The sequence below is a fragment of the Thunnus thynnus genome, chromosome 15, assembly GCF_963924715.1.
Source record: "Thunnus thynnus chromosome 15, fThuThy2.1, whole genome shotgun sequence".
NCBI classification, from domain to species: Eukaryota; Metazoa; Chordata; class Actinopteri; order Scombriformes; family Scombridae; genus Thunnus; species Thunnus thynnus.
The window spans coordinates 1257205-1274347 of NC_089531.1; the positions used below are offsets into that span (position 1 = coordinate 1257205).

Here is a 17143-nt window from a genome sequence, read left to right on the forward strand (position 1 = left end):
ATGTCAATCGCATAAACACATGCAACCAGGCATTACTGTCTGACGTTGTTGGGAACGCGCTAAAAGCAGGTGAATACTGATCCCGGTGGTGTTGCATAACAACCTATAGCGTCACTCTCGTGCACCTTTTTAATGTTTGTGATTGCTCTCTGTGTTTATTAATTAAGGTATGTGATGTTAAATTTATACTATACATTATTTATACTATATTAATTTACATTATATACTATAAACTATACTATTAGTGAATTAGGCTCACTCACTTTCTTGCCAGGTACCACTCATGTCTATAGGATGAGTAAACATCATTTCCAAAATGTCAAAAAGGCCCTTAAAGCTTTTTTTTAATGCCAAAAAATATGAACACACTTCTATATAATGTCATTCAGTAATTTCTTACTGGCAGTTGACATTGGGTATGATCCTCTTGAGGGTCTTGTGCCACCTTTTTATGTAAGATTATAATTGAATGTATATACTTTACATCCCTGTGTTCTCTCCATGATGCAGCTGACAAGAGAGCAGAGAAATGAAATCAGATGAAGACATTATGAAGGCACAGGTTTCCATGTATCAGTTATACACAATGTGTCAACCAGAGCACAAATTTCAATTAATTGGTCATTCAACTTATAAAAAAAACATATCGTTTTGTAAATGCAAATACATTATTATTTTTATTACTGTTGTTTTTCATCAATAAATATATGTTTTAATATTTTGTTTTATTTGTATTGAAGGATAATAATTACATGCACATTATGTAGGTGCGTTCATTTCGCTCTATTCATTTTCATGTATAGTTCAGGCTATACATATATTTTCTAATATGAATACATTTTGTTACGACGGTGTCATGTTGTACTGTTCTAACTTATTAAATTACAAATACAGTTCATTGGGGAAAAAAACGCTTTTACGCTGAAGGCTAGTGGAGTGTACCGGAAGCTGTGTTTTTGTTTCCGGGTCTTGGCGCGCTTTGGCGGAACATAGTTAGCATGATTGGGTGTGCTAGCGTAGTTCGAGCTGAGTGAAGATGTTAGGAAAATGTAAATAAAAGAAAAGGCTTCAGAGTTTAGTTCTCTGTTCTTTGACTCTACGATCTGTGGAAAATGTCCAGATTTCAGGAACTTAAAGATTTATTCAAACAGCGGCTGATAAATGCGGCTCGCGGTGATCTGTTTGGACATTTCGAGAGATCGATATCTGGAGTTGAAAAGGAGATCGATCACAAACGGAAACTGTTGGATTTGGTCTTAAACCCCGACATGAAGCTGCAGAGAGCAGGTTTGTTTTCTTTCTATTGATGGAAACGCGTCTATTAATCTGCTAGTGCTAATGCTAAACTAACGTTGGTTAAAAGGACGGTTCACAATGTTTTCAGTTTGTCCTCAAACAACAGTCAGGTGTCCATACGAACAGTGAAAGAGGTTTTCTTCGCTGTAATCATTCCTCCTGTTCATACTGGATATTAAAAGATCCTTCAAATGTGCTTTCAATGGAAGTGATGGAGGCCAAAATCCACAGTGTGTCCACACAGTCATTTAAAGTCTGTGTGAAGCTTCTATTCAGCTTCAGCAGTCTGAGTTAGTCATATCAAGTGGATATCTGACACATTTACAGTCTTTTTAGCATCAAATTCCCTCTTTGTGTTTCCTCGGACAGTGTTTCCCTGTTGAGCTGCAGGTGGAAGTATAGTAACAAAAAGAGGGACTTTGGCACTAAAAAGACTGTAACGTTGAAAGATATCTACTTGATTTGACTCATTTGGACGCTGAAGCTTCATATTAGCTTCAGATAAACTTTGAAATACATTTTTGCACAGAAGGAGGACTGTAGATGTACTGTTGTTTTATAAAGACGTGAAAAATTGTGAACCTGACCTTTAAAGATCAATACTACTAGAGCTGCAACGATTAGCTAATGACCAATAGAAAATTAATCGTCAACTGTTTTGATAATCAATTAATCGCAGAGTCATTTTTTACAAAAAAAATATCCAAGTTCTCTGATACCAGCCTCTTAAATGTGAATATATTTTGGTTTCATTAGTCCTCTATGACAGTAAACTGAATATCTTTGGGTTGTGGACTATTTCAGGTTGTTTTTTAAATCATTTTCTGACATTTTATAGATCGATTGATTGAGAAAGTAATCAATAGATTCATCGATAATGATAATAATCGTTCGTTGCGGTCTTAAATACGGCCTGTTAGCCACATTTAGCTCCTGCTTAAAAGCTTTATTTTTTCCAGTGGACTTCAAGTATGGAAACAAAATAGGGTCATATGTATTGTAGCTGTTTATCACCATATCTGAGTGTATGAATACATTCAGACTGTCAGTGTTCAGGCATACACTAATTACATATCTTGCCCACTGCCCCCACTGTCGTTCTGCTTTCTTCTTTTATTTAATAGAAATAAAACCCATTAGGTTCATTTTTGCATATCAATGCCCATGTACATCAAATTAGAAAAACTCTTAATTTTTAAAATACTTAGTGTGTTATCAATATTTAGGACAACAGACGCTACAATTATAAACTGTAGCGTTTTTTTTTTTTTGAAATGCCAAAAATAACTGTCGCACTCTGGAAACACGCCCCACTACCTCAAAGCTAACGCTAGCTTACTGGGAACACCGAGCGCTGCTCACTTGGGCCAATGTTAGCTACTTTAGCTAAACTGTGCTAACAGGATAGGTATCGTCATCAAGTAACATTAAACTTCACGAAATATTGTGACAATAGTCCGACTCAGTAGTAGTGAGTCCTGGAGCTGGGGGGAGCAGCAGATGAGCCAACTGTCAATCACGGCTGTCAATCAACGCCCACACGCAGACATCAAAGTTACTATAAGTCCTCAGATCTTAACGTAGCAATAATTTCCACAATGAACACCAGCACACTTATTAGAGGGCCTGAATTTAGAGATTGCAACCAAAATGACTCAATGAAAAAAAAAAAAAGATTGACCTAGTATCTCTAGAGAGGAGTTGAGGCTTTTTGGGAGTCGAATGATCTAGCAGCCGCCCTGCTACCTTGGACCCAAGCTAACATTAGCTTACTGAGAACACAAAGCAGTGCTCGTTTGGGCTAACATTAGCTACTTTAGCTAAACTGTGTTAACAGGGCAGGCATCCTGATCAAGTAGTCCCACTCAGTGAGCCAACTGTCAATCAGTGCTCACACGCAGACATCAAAGTAACTATAAATCCTCAGATCTTAATGTAGCAATAATTTCCAAAAAGACCACCAGCACACTCGTTAGAGGGCCTGAATTTAGAGATTGAGACCAGTTGAGACAGTTGGAGCATCTAACGGCTGTTGGTGGCACTTTGAGATGCTTCAGCCTCAAGATGTGATAGTTTGTGTTGACCAGCTGGAACAGAGTTATTGTCATTGAGTAGTGAGAGTACGGCAGTGTCATTGGAGTATTTACAGTATGTGGTCTTGGATGAAGGGCTGATACAGTCATTTGTGTCAAGGCTGTGAAGAAGAGACTGATCAATGATAATGGTTGATGTTATTGTGCCTATTCCCACAGCCTGTGGTCTGTTGCTGAGGACGTTGTGAACTCAGTGCATGAGGAGTAGAGGGATGTTGAGGTGGTGAAGTTTCTTAATCTGAAAAACATCTGGTAGTATTGAAATGGTTGAAGGCACAGCTGAAGTCAAGAAAGAGAACTGAAGTAAAGTTGCCAGATGATTCTGGTTAGTGGAGGAGACATGCCCCAGCATCCTTTGTCCATCATTTGGCTCTGTGAGCAAACTGGTGGGGGTCCATCTGTGGTCTGAGATCTGTTTACTTCTCCAGGTCAGTAGTGGTTTAATTGTGGTAAGAAAGATAAATATCGACCAATATCACTCTTTCAGATTTTTAAAAGCTAAATATTATATTTAGAAATAGGTATCTAGTATTGCTGTTCTTGATGTAGTTATAACAGAAATCAGGCAAGTTCAAAAAATAGGGGCAGGAATCTTTGGGAATCTTAGGATTCGATTCTGATTCTTTATGTCCAATTTGATTCAGAATCGATTCTCAATTGAATTAATAGAAAAGCGGGCACAATGTTTAGTCTCTTTCACCAGTGCACTGTGTGCCAAAACAATTCACTGGTGTCCTGAAATGCAGTATGAAACATAACTGGCAGATAAGATAAAAGGTCTGCAGTTGTGTTTGATCTGGAGTACAGAGAGGGGAGCAGTGCTCTGCTGTGTTATTAACGTTATGTTTCCAGCCACTCTGCTGCACCGTTAGCTCTGGGGAAAGCCATTGTTGTCCAAGATGCTGAATGGGTGCAGGGGTTTTTGAGGTGAAACAGACTGCGCACCAAAGTTAGTTTAAGTAGTTGAAGTGCTGCATTGTGTGTTGGTCAGCCGGTCTTGTTTATCATGGAGATTGCTGCTCTGGGTGATGGCTTAGAAAGTATTCACAATATACTTCACGTTCATCTCACAAAGTAATTATTTAGTCATTAAATCAAGAAATCTGACCAAACGCTGCCTATTTTTGAAGATGAACAACAAGATAACTCCAGCTTATGTGCACTGTAGACTGTGTCGGTCTGCACTGCCCTCATAGTTGCTTTTCATCAACATCAGGTTTTTTAGTAACATTTAGAAAATCGTCTTGACATTTGTGAATCAATTCAGAATTGTAGAAGATAAGAATCATGATTCTTATGTGAATCTATTGTTTTCACCCTCCTCTATTTGAGAAGTAACAGCAACTCTTCTCTGTATCATTACTCCATCTGCAGTACATCACTTCAGTGTCAGCAAAAAGGGTGGTAGGGTAGCATTTTGAGTGGTGGCTGGGTCAGCAAAGCAACTTCTGATTAAATTTGGACATATTTAGTATGTCTTAGCAGATATAAGGTCATAATAGATTACGATTAATAGAAATTCAGGTTAGAAACTCCTGATGGGAATAATACTATCTGACAAATGAAGGCACTTCATGACATAGATCATGTAAAAATCCAATGTTGCCGTGTCAAGCATGGCTTAAACATAAACTCATGGTTTCCCTAAATGTATGTTTGTGTGTTTGTGTTTCCTGCAGACATCCAGCAGCTGTTGGAGAGTAAAGAAGAGGTTCCCCCTGAGCAGCAGGAGAGGAGCTCCAGTCTGGACCAGGAGGACCCAGAGCCCCCACACATTAAAGAGGAACAGGAGGAACTCTGGACCAGTCAGGAGGGAGAGCAGCTTCAAGGACTGGAGGAGGCTGATATCACCGAGTTCACATTCAGTCCTGTCCCTGTGAAGACTGAAGATGATGAAGAGAAACCTCAGTCCTCACAGCTTCATCAAAGACAAACTGAACAGATGGAAACACAAGCTGATGGAGAGGACTGTGGAGGATCAGAACCAGCCAGGAACTCGCATCCAGATGGACATTTACAACCAGACACTGATGACAAGGATTCTAACCTTTCTGGAACTGAGAGTGATGACTGTGATAAATACTGGAAGGATCCCGACAGCCGATCATTTCACTGCTCTGTGTGTGGTAAAACATTTGCAATGAGGGGACATTTGAACGTACACATGAGAACTCATACAGGGAAAAAGCCCTATAGTTGCTCCGTGTGTGGTAAATGTTTTGTACAAAAATCAGGTCTGGACTACCACCTGAAAATTCATACAGGAGAGAAACCATTCAGTTGCTCAGTTTGTGGTAAATCTTTTACTCAGAAATCAGGTCTGGACTACCACCTGAAAACACACACAGGAGAGAAACCATTCAGTTGCTCAGTTTGTGGTAAAAAGTTTGCACACAAAGGAACTCTAAACTACCACATGGCAACTCATACGGGGGAGAAACAATTCAGTTGCAGCGTTTGTAATAAAAGATTCAGAGCAAAGACACACCTCAAAATCCACAAGTGTGTCGGTGAGTTTTCACAACGTTACCTTGAGAAACACAAGAAACCACTGAACTGTTCTGAGTGTGATGAAACATTTCCTAACAATTACCTCCTGAAAACCCACATGAGAATGCATAAAGGAAAGAAACTATTTCCTTGCTCAGTTTGTGGTCAAAAATGGCAGTTTAGGTCTCACTTGGAGGTGCACATGAGAACCCACACAGGAGAGAAACCGTACAGTTGCCCTGTGTGTGGTAAAAAATTTACACAAAAAGGAATTATGGTGCAACACATGGCAGTCCACTCAGAGGTGAAACCGTTCAGCTGCAGTGACTGTGGTAAAAGATTCTCTTGGCATTATCAGATCAAAAAACACAAGTGTTGTCGCAAGTTCTGGCAGCCAGGTCAGATGTACTTCAATGGAAAGGGCTGTGCAGGATCAAAACCAGATACTTACACAAAGACTAAAGTGTCCTTTGAAACCGATGACACTGTTGACATTGATTTTTGGAAAGAGACCAGGCAACATCAGTTAGGCGTCACTTATCAGAGAAATAAAAAAGTATCTGTAAGTGATAAAGGATGTAAAACTGATAAGAAAACATCTAGCAGCTCTGTGTGTAATAACAGATCTGAAGACAGCCGTACAGGTGAGAAACCGTTTTGTTGCTTGTTTTGTGGGAAAGGATTTGCGACAGCAGGATATCTGACAAGACACATATCTATCCATACTGGAGAAAAACTGCACAATTGCATCATTTGTGAGAAAAGATTCACTTCGGAGTCGGAGCTCATAAGCCACGAGTGTGATGGTGAGTCCTCACAGCTTTATCAAAGCCAAACTGAGGAACAGATCACTGCCAGAGGTGAAAGCTTAAGTTACCACATGACATGTCACTCAGAGGAAAAGCCTTCCCGCTGTTCAGTTTGTAACAAAGGTTTTAGCTCGAGTGAGGCGTTAGTCAAACACATGAGAATCCACACCGGACAAACTCAGTTTAGTTGCTTGATTTGTGATAAAAGATTCGCATGGAGAAGGAATCTGACAAAACACATGGAAGTTCACGCAAAGGAGAAAAACTACATTTGCAATGTCTGTGACGAAAGATTCACTTGGCATCATCAGCTCAATGAACATAAGTGTGTCGGTGAGTCCTCACAGCTTCATCCAAGTCAGACTGGGTGGAACAGAGAGGCAGAACCTCTGGCCAGCAGCTCAGCTGAACAGATGGAAGCTGATGGACAGAACTGTGGAGGATCAGAACCGGATCCAGATAGACATTTACAACCAGATACTGATGACAGCGCTGACAGTGATTTTTGGAAGGACACCAGGAAACACTGCTCTGATGACAAGGAATCTTTTAAGAGCAACGACTGTGATATTTGGAAAGAGAGCACGCAACAAAAACAACCAAAAAGTCTGAGCCAATACATGTCAGTGGCAAAGCAGGAGGACCCAGAGCCTCCACACATTAAAGAGGAACAAGAGGAACTCTGGACTAATGAGGAGGAAGAGCAGCTTCCTCTGGCCAGCAGATCAGCTGAAGAGAGAGAGATGAAAACAGAAGCTGATGGATCAGAACCAGCCAGGAACTCGCATCCAGATAGACATTTACAACCTGATACTGACGACAGTGCTGACAGTGATTTCTGGAAGGAGACCAGAGAACCACAATTAAATTCTTTGAAAAATAATGACATCTCTGAAAGTATAATGGGATGTAATCCAGTAAATAAACCATATAGCTGCCCTGAGTGTGGCAAAAGATTTCACCAGAATTGCCATATGAATAACCACAGGAGATCTCATACGGGAGAGGGCTCGTTTACATGCTCAGTTTGTGGTAAAAAATGTCCTTACAAGTCCCATCTGCAGATCCACATGAGGACTCATACAGGAGAGAAACCATTCACTTGCCCAATCTGTGGTCAAAGATATGCACATAAGGGAACTATGCAATCACACATGGCCGTCCACGCTATGGAAAAACAATACAGCTGCAATATTTGTTACAAAAGTTTTGCTTGGTATACAGAGCTGAAATACCATCAGTGTGTCGGTTAGTCCATACAGGAGAGAAAACATGACGTTGCAGAAGAGGAATCTGAAACACATGATTGACACTACAAACAGGAGAAGGCAAAAGATTCAATCAGCAGGTCAATTGTGTTGAGAGCAGTGGCAGTAAATGAAGCTGTAGAGCTAAACACTTGCAGCAATAAATCTCCAGTCATGTTTTATCTGTTAGTAGTAATGGTTACACCTTCCTCGGACTTTCAGCATTGTAACATTAACTCGGTGGACCTTGTGGATTACAAATACAGAGGAAGGTTCATGTGATTTCCGGTGGTTCATTTGCAGATGAGAATAAAATTAAAACTCGAAAAGTTGTATCTTGTCATTTTTAAAGCTATTCTTGGAAAACATCCTGTCTGTTAAATGCTTTATCTTGTTCTTTGTAACTGCTATCATACAAGATCAGTCCGTGCATGAAGTATAATTCATCTCAACCCGCCATTCTTTCTCTCTCAACCCAACCAGTCAAAGCAGATGGCTGCTCACCTACAGCTGGGTTTTTCCTTACTGTTGTCGCCTTCTCATGGGGGAATTGTTGGGTCTCTGTAAATTTATAGAGTATGATCTAAACTTGCTCTGTGAAAAGTGCCCTGAGATGACTTTTGTTGTGATTTGGCGCTATATAAATAAAATTGAATTGAATTCATAAAACTGAAGTTGGGAGGGGTTGTCTCGGTAAAAACAGCTGCACTGTTATTTTGGTCTAACCAAGTTTCAGTTATATAAAGACTGTTGTGTTGGTTGGCTCATCATTTCCTTCAGTTAATGAGGACAGGACAGAGATGATACTCTGCTGTCAGGTCCAGCTTCTTCTAACTGAGAACCATCTCATCCCACTTCCTGTGGATTTTAACTTGTGTTTAAACCTGTTTATGTGTTTACATATATGTGTGTCTTTGTGGAGCACTTAGATGCAAAACCTGTTTGATTTTTAAAGTGCTATAAAAATGTATCTTAAAACAGCAGTCAGGTGCCTTTTACTTTTACTCTGAAGGCCAGTGGAGTGTACCGGAAGTTGTGTTTTTGTTTCCGGGTCTTGGCGCGCTTTAGCGGAACGCAGTTAGCATTTTTAGCATGTTTGGATGTGTTAACGTGCTACGATCTGAGTGAAGATGTTAGGAAAATGTAAATAAGAGAAAAGGCTTCAGAGTTTAGTTCTCTGTTCTTTGACTCTACGATCTGTGGAAAATGTCCAGATTTCAGGAACTTAAAGATTTATTCAAACAGCGGCTGATAAATGCGGCTCGCGGTGATCTGTTTGGACATTTCGAGAGATCGATATCTGGAGTTGAAAAGGAGATCGATCACAAACGGAAACTGCTGGATATGGTTTTAAACCATGACATGAAGCTGCAGAGAGCAGGTTTGTTTTCTTCCTGCTGCTAACTGATGATCTCTGATTGATTATTCTCTGTAAGGAGCTTTTTGTTTTTTGTAAAGTACAAACTCCAGTGATGGAAGAAGTATTCAGATCCTTTACATACGTAAAAGTACTAAATACTCCATTACAAATTAATGTCCTGCATGAAAAATCCTACTGCAGTAAAAGTACATAAGTATTATGAGCTTGATGTAGTTAAAGTATTGCAGTAAAAGTACATAAGTATTATGAGCTTGATGTAGTTAAAGTATTGCAGTAAAAGTACATAAGTATTATGAGCTTGATGTAGTTATAGTATTGCAGTAAAAGTACATAAGTATTATGAGCTTGATGTAGTTAAAGTATTGCAGTAAAAGTAGTGGTTTGGTCCCTCTGACTGATATATTATTATATATGACATCATTAGATTATTAATAGTGAAGCATCAGTGTTAGACAGCATGTTACTGTTGTAGCTGCTGGAGGTGGAGCTAGTTTACACTACTTTATATACAGTTAGCTAGTTTAGTCCAGTGGTTCCCAACCTAGGGGTCGGGCCCCTCCAAAGGGTCAGCAGATAAATCTGAGGGGTGGTGAGATGATTAATGGGAGAGGAAAGAAGAAAAACCAAAGTTCTGATACACAAATCTGTTTTCAGTTTTTGGACTTTTTCTCTAATCTTTGATTTTTGCTGAAATATTGGATCATTTGAACATTTATTGAAATGAAAGCATGTGAGAAGTTTAGAGGGAAAAATCACTATTTGGTGGAGCTGTTAACAACTCATAGACATGTGAAATGTGACCCCGACTACACACTGCTTTTTGTAAGACGTCAAAAGCCAAAAAGGTTGGAAACCACTGGTTTCATCTTTAACAATGTGTTGTATTTTAAAAGCTTGTTATATTATCCATTGTGTAAAATCTTCATCTGAAAAGTAACTAAAGCTTTTCGGCTGTTTTAGTGCTCCTCCAGGTACTGCATTTGCCGTTGTGGCTGAAAGTAGTACTTTTTCTTCTTCACTGACTCAGTCAGTCTCTCCATATTTGCACTCTTCCTGCCTTCACTTTCATCATCAGTGCACATGTACATAGTGTACAAGCACACTGATGAAATGTGCAAAACAATTAATTTAGCTGTTTTTCCCAAAGATAAAGCAATCTATAGCTAATTATTTTTAAAAAAAAAAACAAAATGAAGAGAAAAAGAAGAGGCTGGCTGGTGTAGAAGATGATGAGGGTGCAGGTGCAGACAGGGAGAGACCAGTGAAGAAGAAAAAGTACATCTTTGATCTCCCCTCAGATGAGAGACGTTATGCGCATTTACACACGAGACACAGCAGCATAACTTCACTGATTATTTAAATCTCTGACAGGATCGGTCAGGATCTAACGTTAATGAATGTTCTGTGTTCTTCTTCACATCCAACAGGTCAGCTGTTACACACACAGTCCAGGTTCATACAGTGAACCGTCCTCCTGATAAAACCTGTAATTGGTGTGTTTGCTGTCTCATATACACAAATTAACTTTGGGTTGTGGACTGTTGGTTGGGACAAAATAAGATGCTCCAGAACTTCATCTTGGGTTTTGGGAAACAATGAACATTTCACACCATTTTCTCACATTTTATAGACTGAACAACTAATTGAGAAAATAATCATTAAAGCTATAATATGTAATTATTCCACATTAAAATGTCTAAAAACAACTAGACCTATGTTATATATGTTGTTGAGTTGTGTACTTACATTATCCCAAATGTTTCCAACAGTTTTCAAACCCAGAGAAATCTGTAATTTAATCAAAGTAACGGACCGTTTCATTTGGTCGCCTGTCGATGGCGTCATACCTCCTCTACCAAAGAGTAAACACACACAAGATGCATACGGCGGCGCTGTGTTTGTCCGCTACAATGGCGTCTACCAAAGAGTAACTTACACACATACAAGATAATACATCGGCGTTGTGGTTGTTCCACACAAACTCTTATAAATGGACTTTTATTCAGTTTTAAGACACATTTTCATGATAAATTTAGGTGGTTTTTAACTATATCTTTTAGCCAGAAGAAGGATTTTAGTCATTGGACGTCTGGATCTTAAGTTATCAGAGAAATAAACTGGACAAACGTTAGCAGCAGCTCGGCTAACAGCCCCTCCAGGAAGTCCGGTGGTCACCAAACATCGTCAGAGAAATATTGATTTTTTTAGGTGAAACAGCTGTAATTAGTATTTTAACGATTTTAATCTGCGTGTACGTTTGTTCTGGAGAGGAGGAGACCTCTGCGGGTAAAAACATCCTGAATGATGAACACTGGAGTAATCCTATCCTGGTGAAGCTGGTTATTTAACAACGAAGACAACAACTCCCATGATCCCTTGCTACTTCACACCGTCATCACACCCCGTCTGTTGTTATTGTTTTGATTGAGACGCCTAGCGGCTGAAATTACATATTCTGCGTTTAATTAGAAGCCTAAACTAGATTTTAATCAAAATCCCTGAATGGAGAACCTTTCATAGTTGATACTGTGCTTCATATTTATAACAAATGATGTGGAGGAAACCTGAGGCCTCTGAACAGTTTCCTGTTCTGCCTGGTTGTTCATCCAGTCTTGGTGAGGAGCCGCTGTTTCCAGATGCCTTGTTCTCCGTCCTAACTCTTGTAATAATCTATGTTTGATCCACAATAATCTTCAAAATAATGTGACCACACTTCAGCTTTATTGTCTGACCGTCTGTTTGAATGGGTTTGGTAAATACTACAATACCTATGGACCTCAGCCAAACTGATTTAAACAGCTAAAGGTCTATAGTTTCCTTACGCACACAGAGTGATAATATATGTTTATGTGAATGAGTCACTATTACTGCTGAATTTATATTTTAACAACATTTTAATGTTGCGTCTGGTCAAGCTGGAGCTAATGTGAGTAACTGTTGGGTTGGTAAAACACTGTATAACAATAATGCAAGGTATTTATAAGGATAAAAAAACCTCTTGCATAATTTTATACTACAATATTAATATGAGAAAAGGGCACAACTGGACTGAACTCTACTGTCAACTGTAGCAGACCTAACAACCATTGTTCCAAATGTAAGTTCTCTTTTCATTCTACGTGATAAATATAGTTTAATAACTTTGTTTCAGTAACTCGCATCACTTCATCGACTCACTCTGGTCCGTCCCCGCACTTATATCTGAATAAAAAAATTGAAATCACCCACAATCAGATTTCATTATTATTTTATCATTTATTGGTTGAGTTACTGTTTCTTGTTTATTTCTAACTGTTTGATCAATTAATGCATCACTGCAAACCTGTTCCTTATTGAAATACTGTGATGGATATTTACGTACGTCCACTTTGCACGTATCTCATAGTGAACACTCAGTTGGATCACGTTCAACACCGTCAGTCTCAATAACCACCTCTCCGAGAAAGGCGACACTTTCTGCTCCGTAGTCTGCAGAATCTTCTGTAGCGTATCATAGACGCCACCAGCTGATCAACATTTCTGGGCAAAATGTCCATTCTGTTTGCATCTGCAACATTCTGCATTTGGCGGCTCAGTCAGTCCTTCCTCCGCTGCTTTCTTGTATCCCATGGCTCCGTGTTTATTTTCTGGCTTGACTTGTTAAACTGTATTTTTGTTCTTTTTGTGCCTCTCTGGGTCTGACTGCCTCTCATTTAAGCTGTCACACAATATTAGCCGCTGCTGCTTCTTTATTTCCTCTCTATGACGCAGTCTGGATATAGATTTGATTAATGTGAGTTGAGGATCCAACTGCAATGATCTCCAAACGCTCACACAGTGTTTCTCAAAAGCCTGTTTCACATCTTCATAAAAATTTTTATGATCATCATTTAAGAGCAATACATTCAATTTGTCCCCTATAGTGTACATCCATGTATTTACTTGATATTCTTGTGTCTGATTAATCAGGAAGTGGCCAATTTGGGCATTCACTTGCATTAATAAAATCAAACTTGCCTGGTGGGGTCAGTTGCACATTGCTGGCTGCCTCATTCATTTAGTTATCTGTCAGTTTGCTTATTTCCATTTGTTTGACTCATCCACAGCCTCACACACCTGTTTATATATATTTATTATTCCATAATGCATAAAAGTAATAACTTCATTTGTAATGTTAAGTTTCTCCCAGACACCATATCTTTGTGTCCCAGGTGCTGTTTTTATTGTCCCTGGGACAACAGCTGCAATGACTAGCTGTGACCATTTTCATTAATTAATCCGTCGCTTCTTTTCTTGATTAATTGATTAGTTTGGTCTGTAAAATATCTTACAATAACAGAAGGGTAGGTTCCTCTTTCAGCTTATCAAAGCCACTTCCCCTTCATACATTATTATCCGCTAATGCATCAGCTCATAATTATTTATATACAATTTAGAAACTCCAGGAGATATAATTCAAAATGCGGGTGCAGAACCAGTGAAATGCCACAGCAAGTCTGAGGAAACCACACTGTTATTGAGGCATCGTAAATCACTGATTAACATAAAATAATTGTATCAAGCTTAGATTAAAAAGAAACTCATGGTTTCCCATAATGTGTTTGTATTTCAGAGTGTCTTGCAGACGTCCAGCAGCCGTTGGAGAGTAAAGAAGAGGTTCCCCCTGAGCAGCAGGAGTGGAGCTCCAGTCTGGACCAGGAGAACCCAGAGCCCCCGCACATTAAAGAGGAACAGGAGGAACTCTGGACCAGTCAGGACGGAGAGCAGCTTCAAGGGCTGGAGGAAGCTGATAACACCAAGTTTACATTCACTCCTGTCCCTATGAAGAGTGAAGATGATGAAGAGAAACCTCAGTCCTCACAGCTTCATCAAAGACAAACTGAACAAACAGAAGCTGATGGAGAGGACTGTGGAGGATCAGAACCAGATCCAGATAGACATTTACAACCTGATACTGATGACAAGACTTTAGACTTTTCTGCGACTGATACTGACGACAGTGATGAATGGAAGGAGACAAGCGAGCCTCAGCCAGGTTTAAAGTCTCCTACGAGTTGTAACACTAGCAAGAAATCATATAGCTGCTCTGAGTGTGGTAAACAATTTAGCAAAAAGGGAAACCTGATCATACACCGGAGAATCCACACCGGGGAGAAACCTTTCAGTTGCTCAGTTTGTGGTAAATCTTTTACTCAAAAATCAGTTCTGGACTACCACCTGGACACTCACACAGGAGAGAAATCATTCAGTTGCTCAGTGTGCAGTAAACGTTTTATTCAAAAAGCAAAGCTGTTGTATCACATGAAAACTCACACAGGAGAGAAACCGTTTAGTTGCTCAGTTTGTGGTAAAACATTTATACAAAGAGGATATCTAACATACCACATGAAAACTCACACAGGAGAGAAGCCGTTTAGTTGTTCAGTCTGTGGAAAAAAATTTATATACAGGGCATCTATAACATATCACATGACAACCCACACAAGGGAGAAACAGTTCAGTTGCTCAGTTTGTGGTAAAAGATTTGTATTCAAGGAGTCTGTTAGGACACATATGAGAATTCACACAGGAGAGAAACCCTTCAGTTGCTCAGTCTGCGGTAAAAGATTTGTATGCAAGGGGTCTCTTACAGCACATATGAGAATTCACACGGAAGAGAAACCCTTTAGTTGCTCAGTTTGTGGTAAATCCTTTACTCAAAAATCAGGTCTGGGCATGCACCTCAAAACTCACACTGGAGAGAAACCATTCAGTTGATCACTTTGTGATACAAAAAGTACAATTTAGCTGTAGAGTAAAGTCAGAGTAAAGTCACAGCTCCATCACCAAAGCCTCCCCATGAGAGAAGAAGAAACCACTGATTTCCTGCCTTTTACCCTCTGAAGGCCCCACATGTATAAGGATAATGTATGACAACATTTAGTAGCTCTGATCGACAAAATTGAACCCAGGACTGGGTGTCCAGATGGTCACACCCTGCAGATGGACATGAACACACATTTAGTTGCTTATTTTTGTGGGGAAGGATTTGCAACACAAGGAGATCTGATATGACGCATATCCGTCCATACAGAAGATAAACTGCACAGTGAGCATTTTACAGAAAGAGGAAGTCTGAGCCAACACATGGCATCACATTCAGAAACACATGCCAGAAAAATAGACTATCAGTAGTGCAGCAAACCATATATAGTTGCTAGTGTGGCAAGTGTGATCATACACTGGAGAATTCACACAAGGGAGAAACCTCTCAGTTGCTCAGTTTGTGGTAAAAGGTTTGTTTGCCAGGCGTCTCCTGGGAAACATAATAGAATACACACAAGAGAAAAAAAACCCTTTAGTTGCTTAGTTTTTAGTAAATCTTTTACTCAAAAATCAGGTTTGGACATCCACCTGAAAACTCACACTGGAGAGAAACCATTCAGTTGCTGAATATTGTAGTTTAAGAGGAATTATGCAACAGATGGTATTCCACTCAGGGATAAAACCATTCAGCTGCAGTGACTGTGACAAAACATTCTCTCGGCTGCAGGAAAGTAAAACTGGCTTTAATGGAAAGGACTATGGAGGATCAAAACAAGCCAAGACATTGGATCCAGATAGACCTTCAAAACCAGATACTGATGACAAGACCTCAGACTGATCTGAACCCAACACTGATGACAGTAGTTTTTGGACGCGGACGAGAAAAAGTCAGATTTAAACTCTATGAAAAGTGACATTGAAAGTGACGCTGACAAGGCTTCAGAGTCTTTTAACCTTCACAGTGATGACAGTCTTGACTGATTTTTGGAAGGACTCTAAAAAATAATGGGGAATGAAACAACTTGGAAACCTCACTTTGAGTTTCTTACTATTACTTGAACTAGATATGTAAACGTTTCTGTTTGATTCAACCCAAATTGGGCTTTTATTTTGTTGTAATAAAGGAAGAATGTTATTCATTTTTATCTGTTTTGGATTGGATGGTGACTCCGTGGATATACATACATTATACTCACTGATGTTGAAAGGGGATCCTGCCTACCATTCATCTTATTTTGAATGTTGTATCACATGTTCATCACTGTGATCTGTACAGGTTAACACAGTGGACCTCACTAAAACATCGGGGAAGATTCATCTGATTTCTGGTGGTTCCTCTGCAGAGGACAATAAAACTAAAACTTGAAACTTTTACCCTTTTCATCTGTAGAGCCATTCTTGGTAAACTTCCTGTCTAGATAGATAGTTTTCCAACATTTAAAGGAGCTGATATTTATTGCATTTGACTTAAAGGTATAATATGTAATTATTCCACATTAAAATGTCTAAAAACAACTAGATCTATGTTATATATGTTGTTGAGTTGTGTACTTTGGAACAGGAATGCTAAGGAAAAGCTAATACAACTTCTCTAAAGAGATTATCTTTTAATTCTAATGTTATTCAACATCAACCCTTGATCACAAAGCCATGTTAGGCCTTACTGTTGATGTGTTTCGTGGTGGTGTTGAGGCATCAGCTCAGCAGGTCCAACGTCGTTTGGCGTAGCATCACCAGCGGTGGTTGGCAGTTAAAGAGCCCGGATCAGGCTTTGATCTTGAGTCTTTAGGTTGGTTTAACTTATATTTGCCAGAGATCCGGTTAAAGCCTTGTTTTCTTCTTCAGGTATTTAAGTTGAGGATTAAGGCTCTGGTTGGCTTGAATGAATAAAGTTTAATCTGACAACACTCAAATCTTCAGCAGCTTTTACTTCAAAAATAAAATACTGTATGTGGAAACACGAGACATAATGTAAGAAATAAAAACAAACACAAATTAGAATTGTTCCAGGCCGAAATAATGATTTTTCTTCTTATTAGTGAG

The 17143-nt window shown here is 39.3% G+C and overlaps 2 protein-coding genes across 2 annotated transcripts; both read left to right on the forward strand.

Moving 5' to 3' along the window:
- The first annotated feature begins 964 nt into the window (after nucleotides 1-964).
- On the forward strand, nucleotides 965-8264 carry LOC137198882 (zinc finger protein 271-like). Its single transcript, XM_067612886.1, has 2 exons — nucleotides 965-1287; nucleotides 5069-8264. The coding sequence occupies exons 1-2, from the start codon at nucleotides 1113-1115 to the stop codon at nucleotides 7939-7941; spliced, it is 3048 nt and encodes a 1015-aa protein (XP_067468987.1). The 5' UTR covers nucleotides 965-1112; the 3' UTR covers nucleotides 7942-8264.
- A 692-nt stretch (nucleotides 8265-8956) lies between these two features.
- On the forward strand, nucleotides 8957-16472 carry LOC137198923 (zinc finger protein OZF-like). Its single transcript, XM_067612940.1, has 2 exons — nucleotides 8957-9316; nucleotides 13908-16472. Exons 1-2 carry the CDS (start codon nucleotides 9142-9144, stop codon nucleotides 15050-15052), a joined length of 1320 nt encoding a protein of 439 aa, XP_067469041.1. The 5' UTR covers nucleotides 8957-9141; the 3' UTR covers nucleotides 15053-16472.
- The last annotated feature ends 671 nt before the right edge of the window (nucleotides 16473-17143 follow it).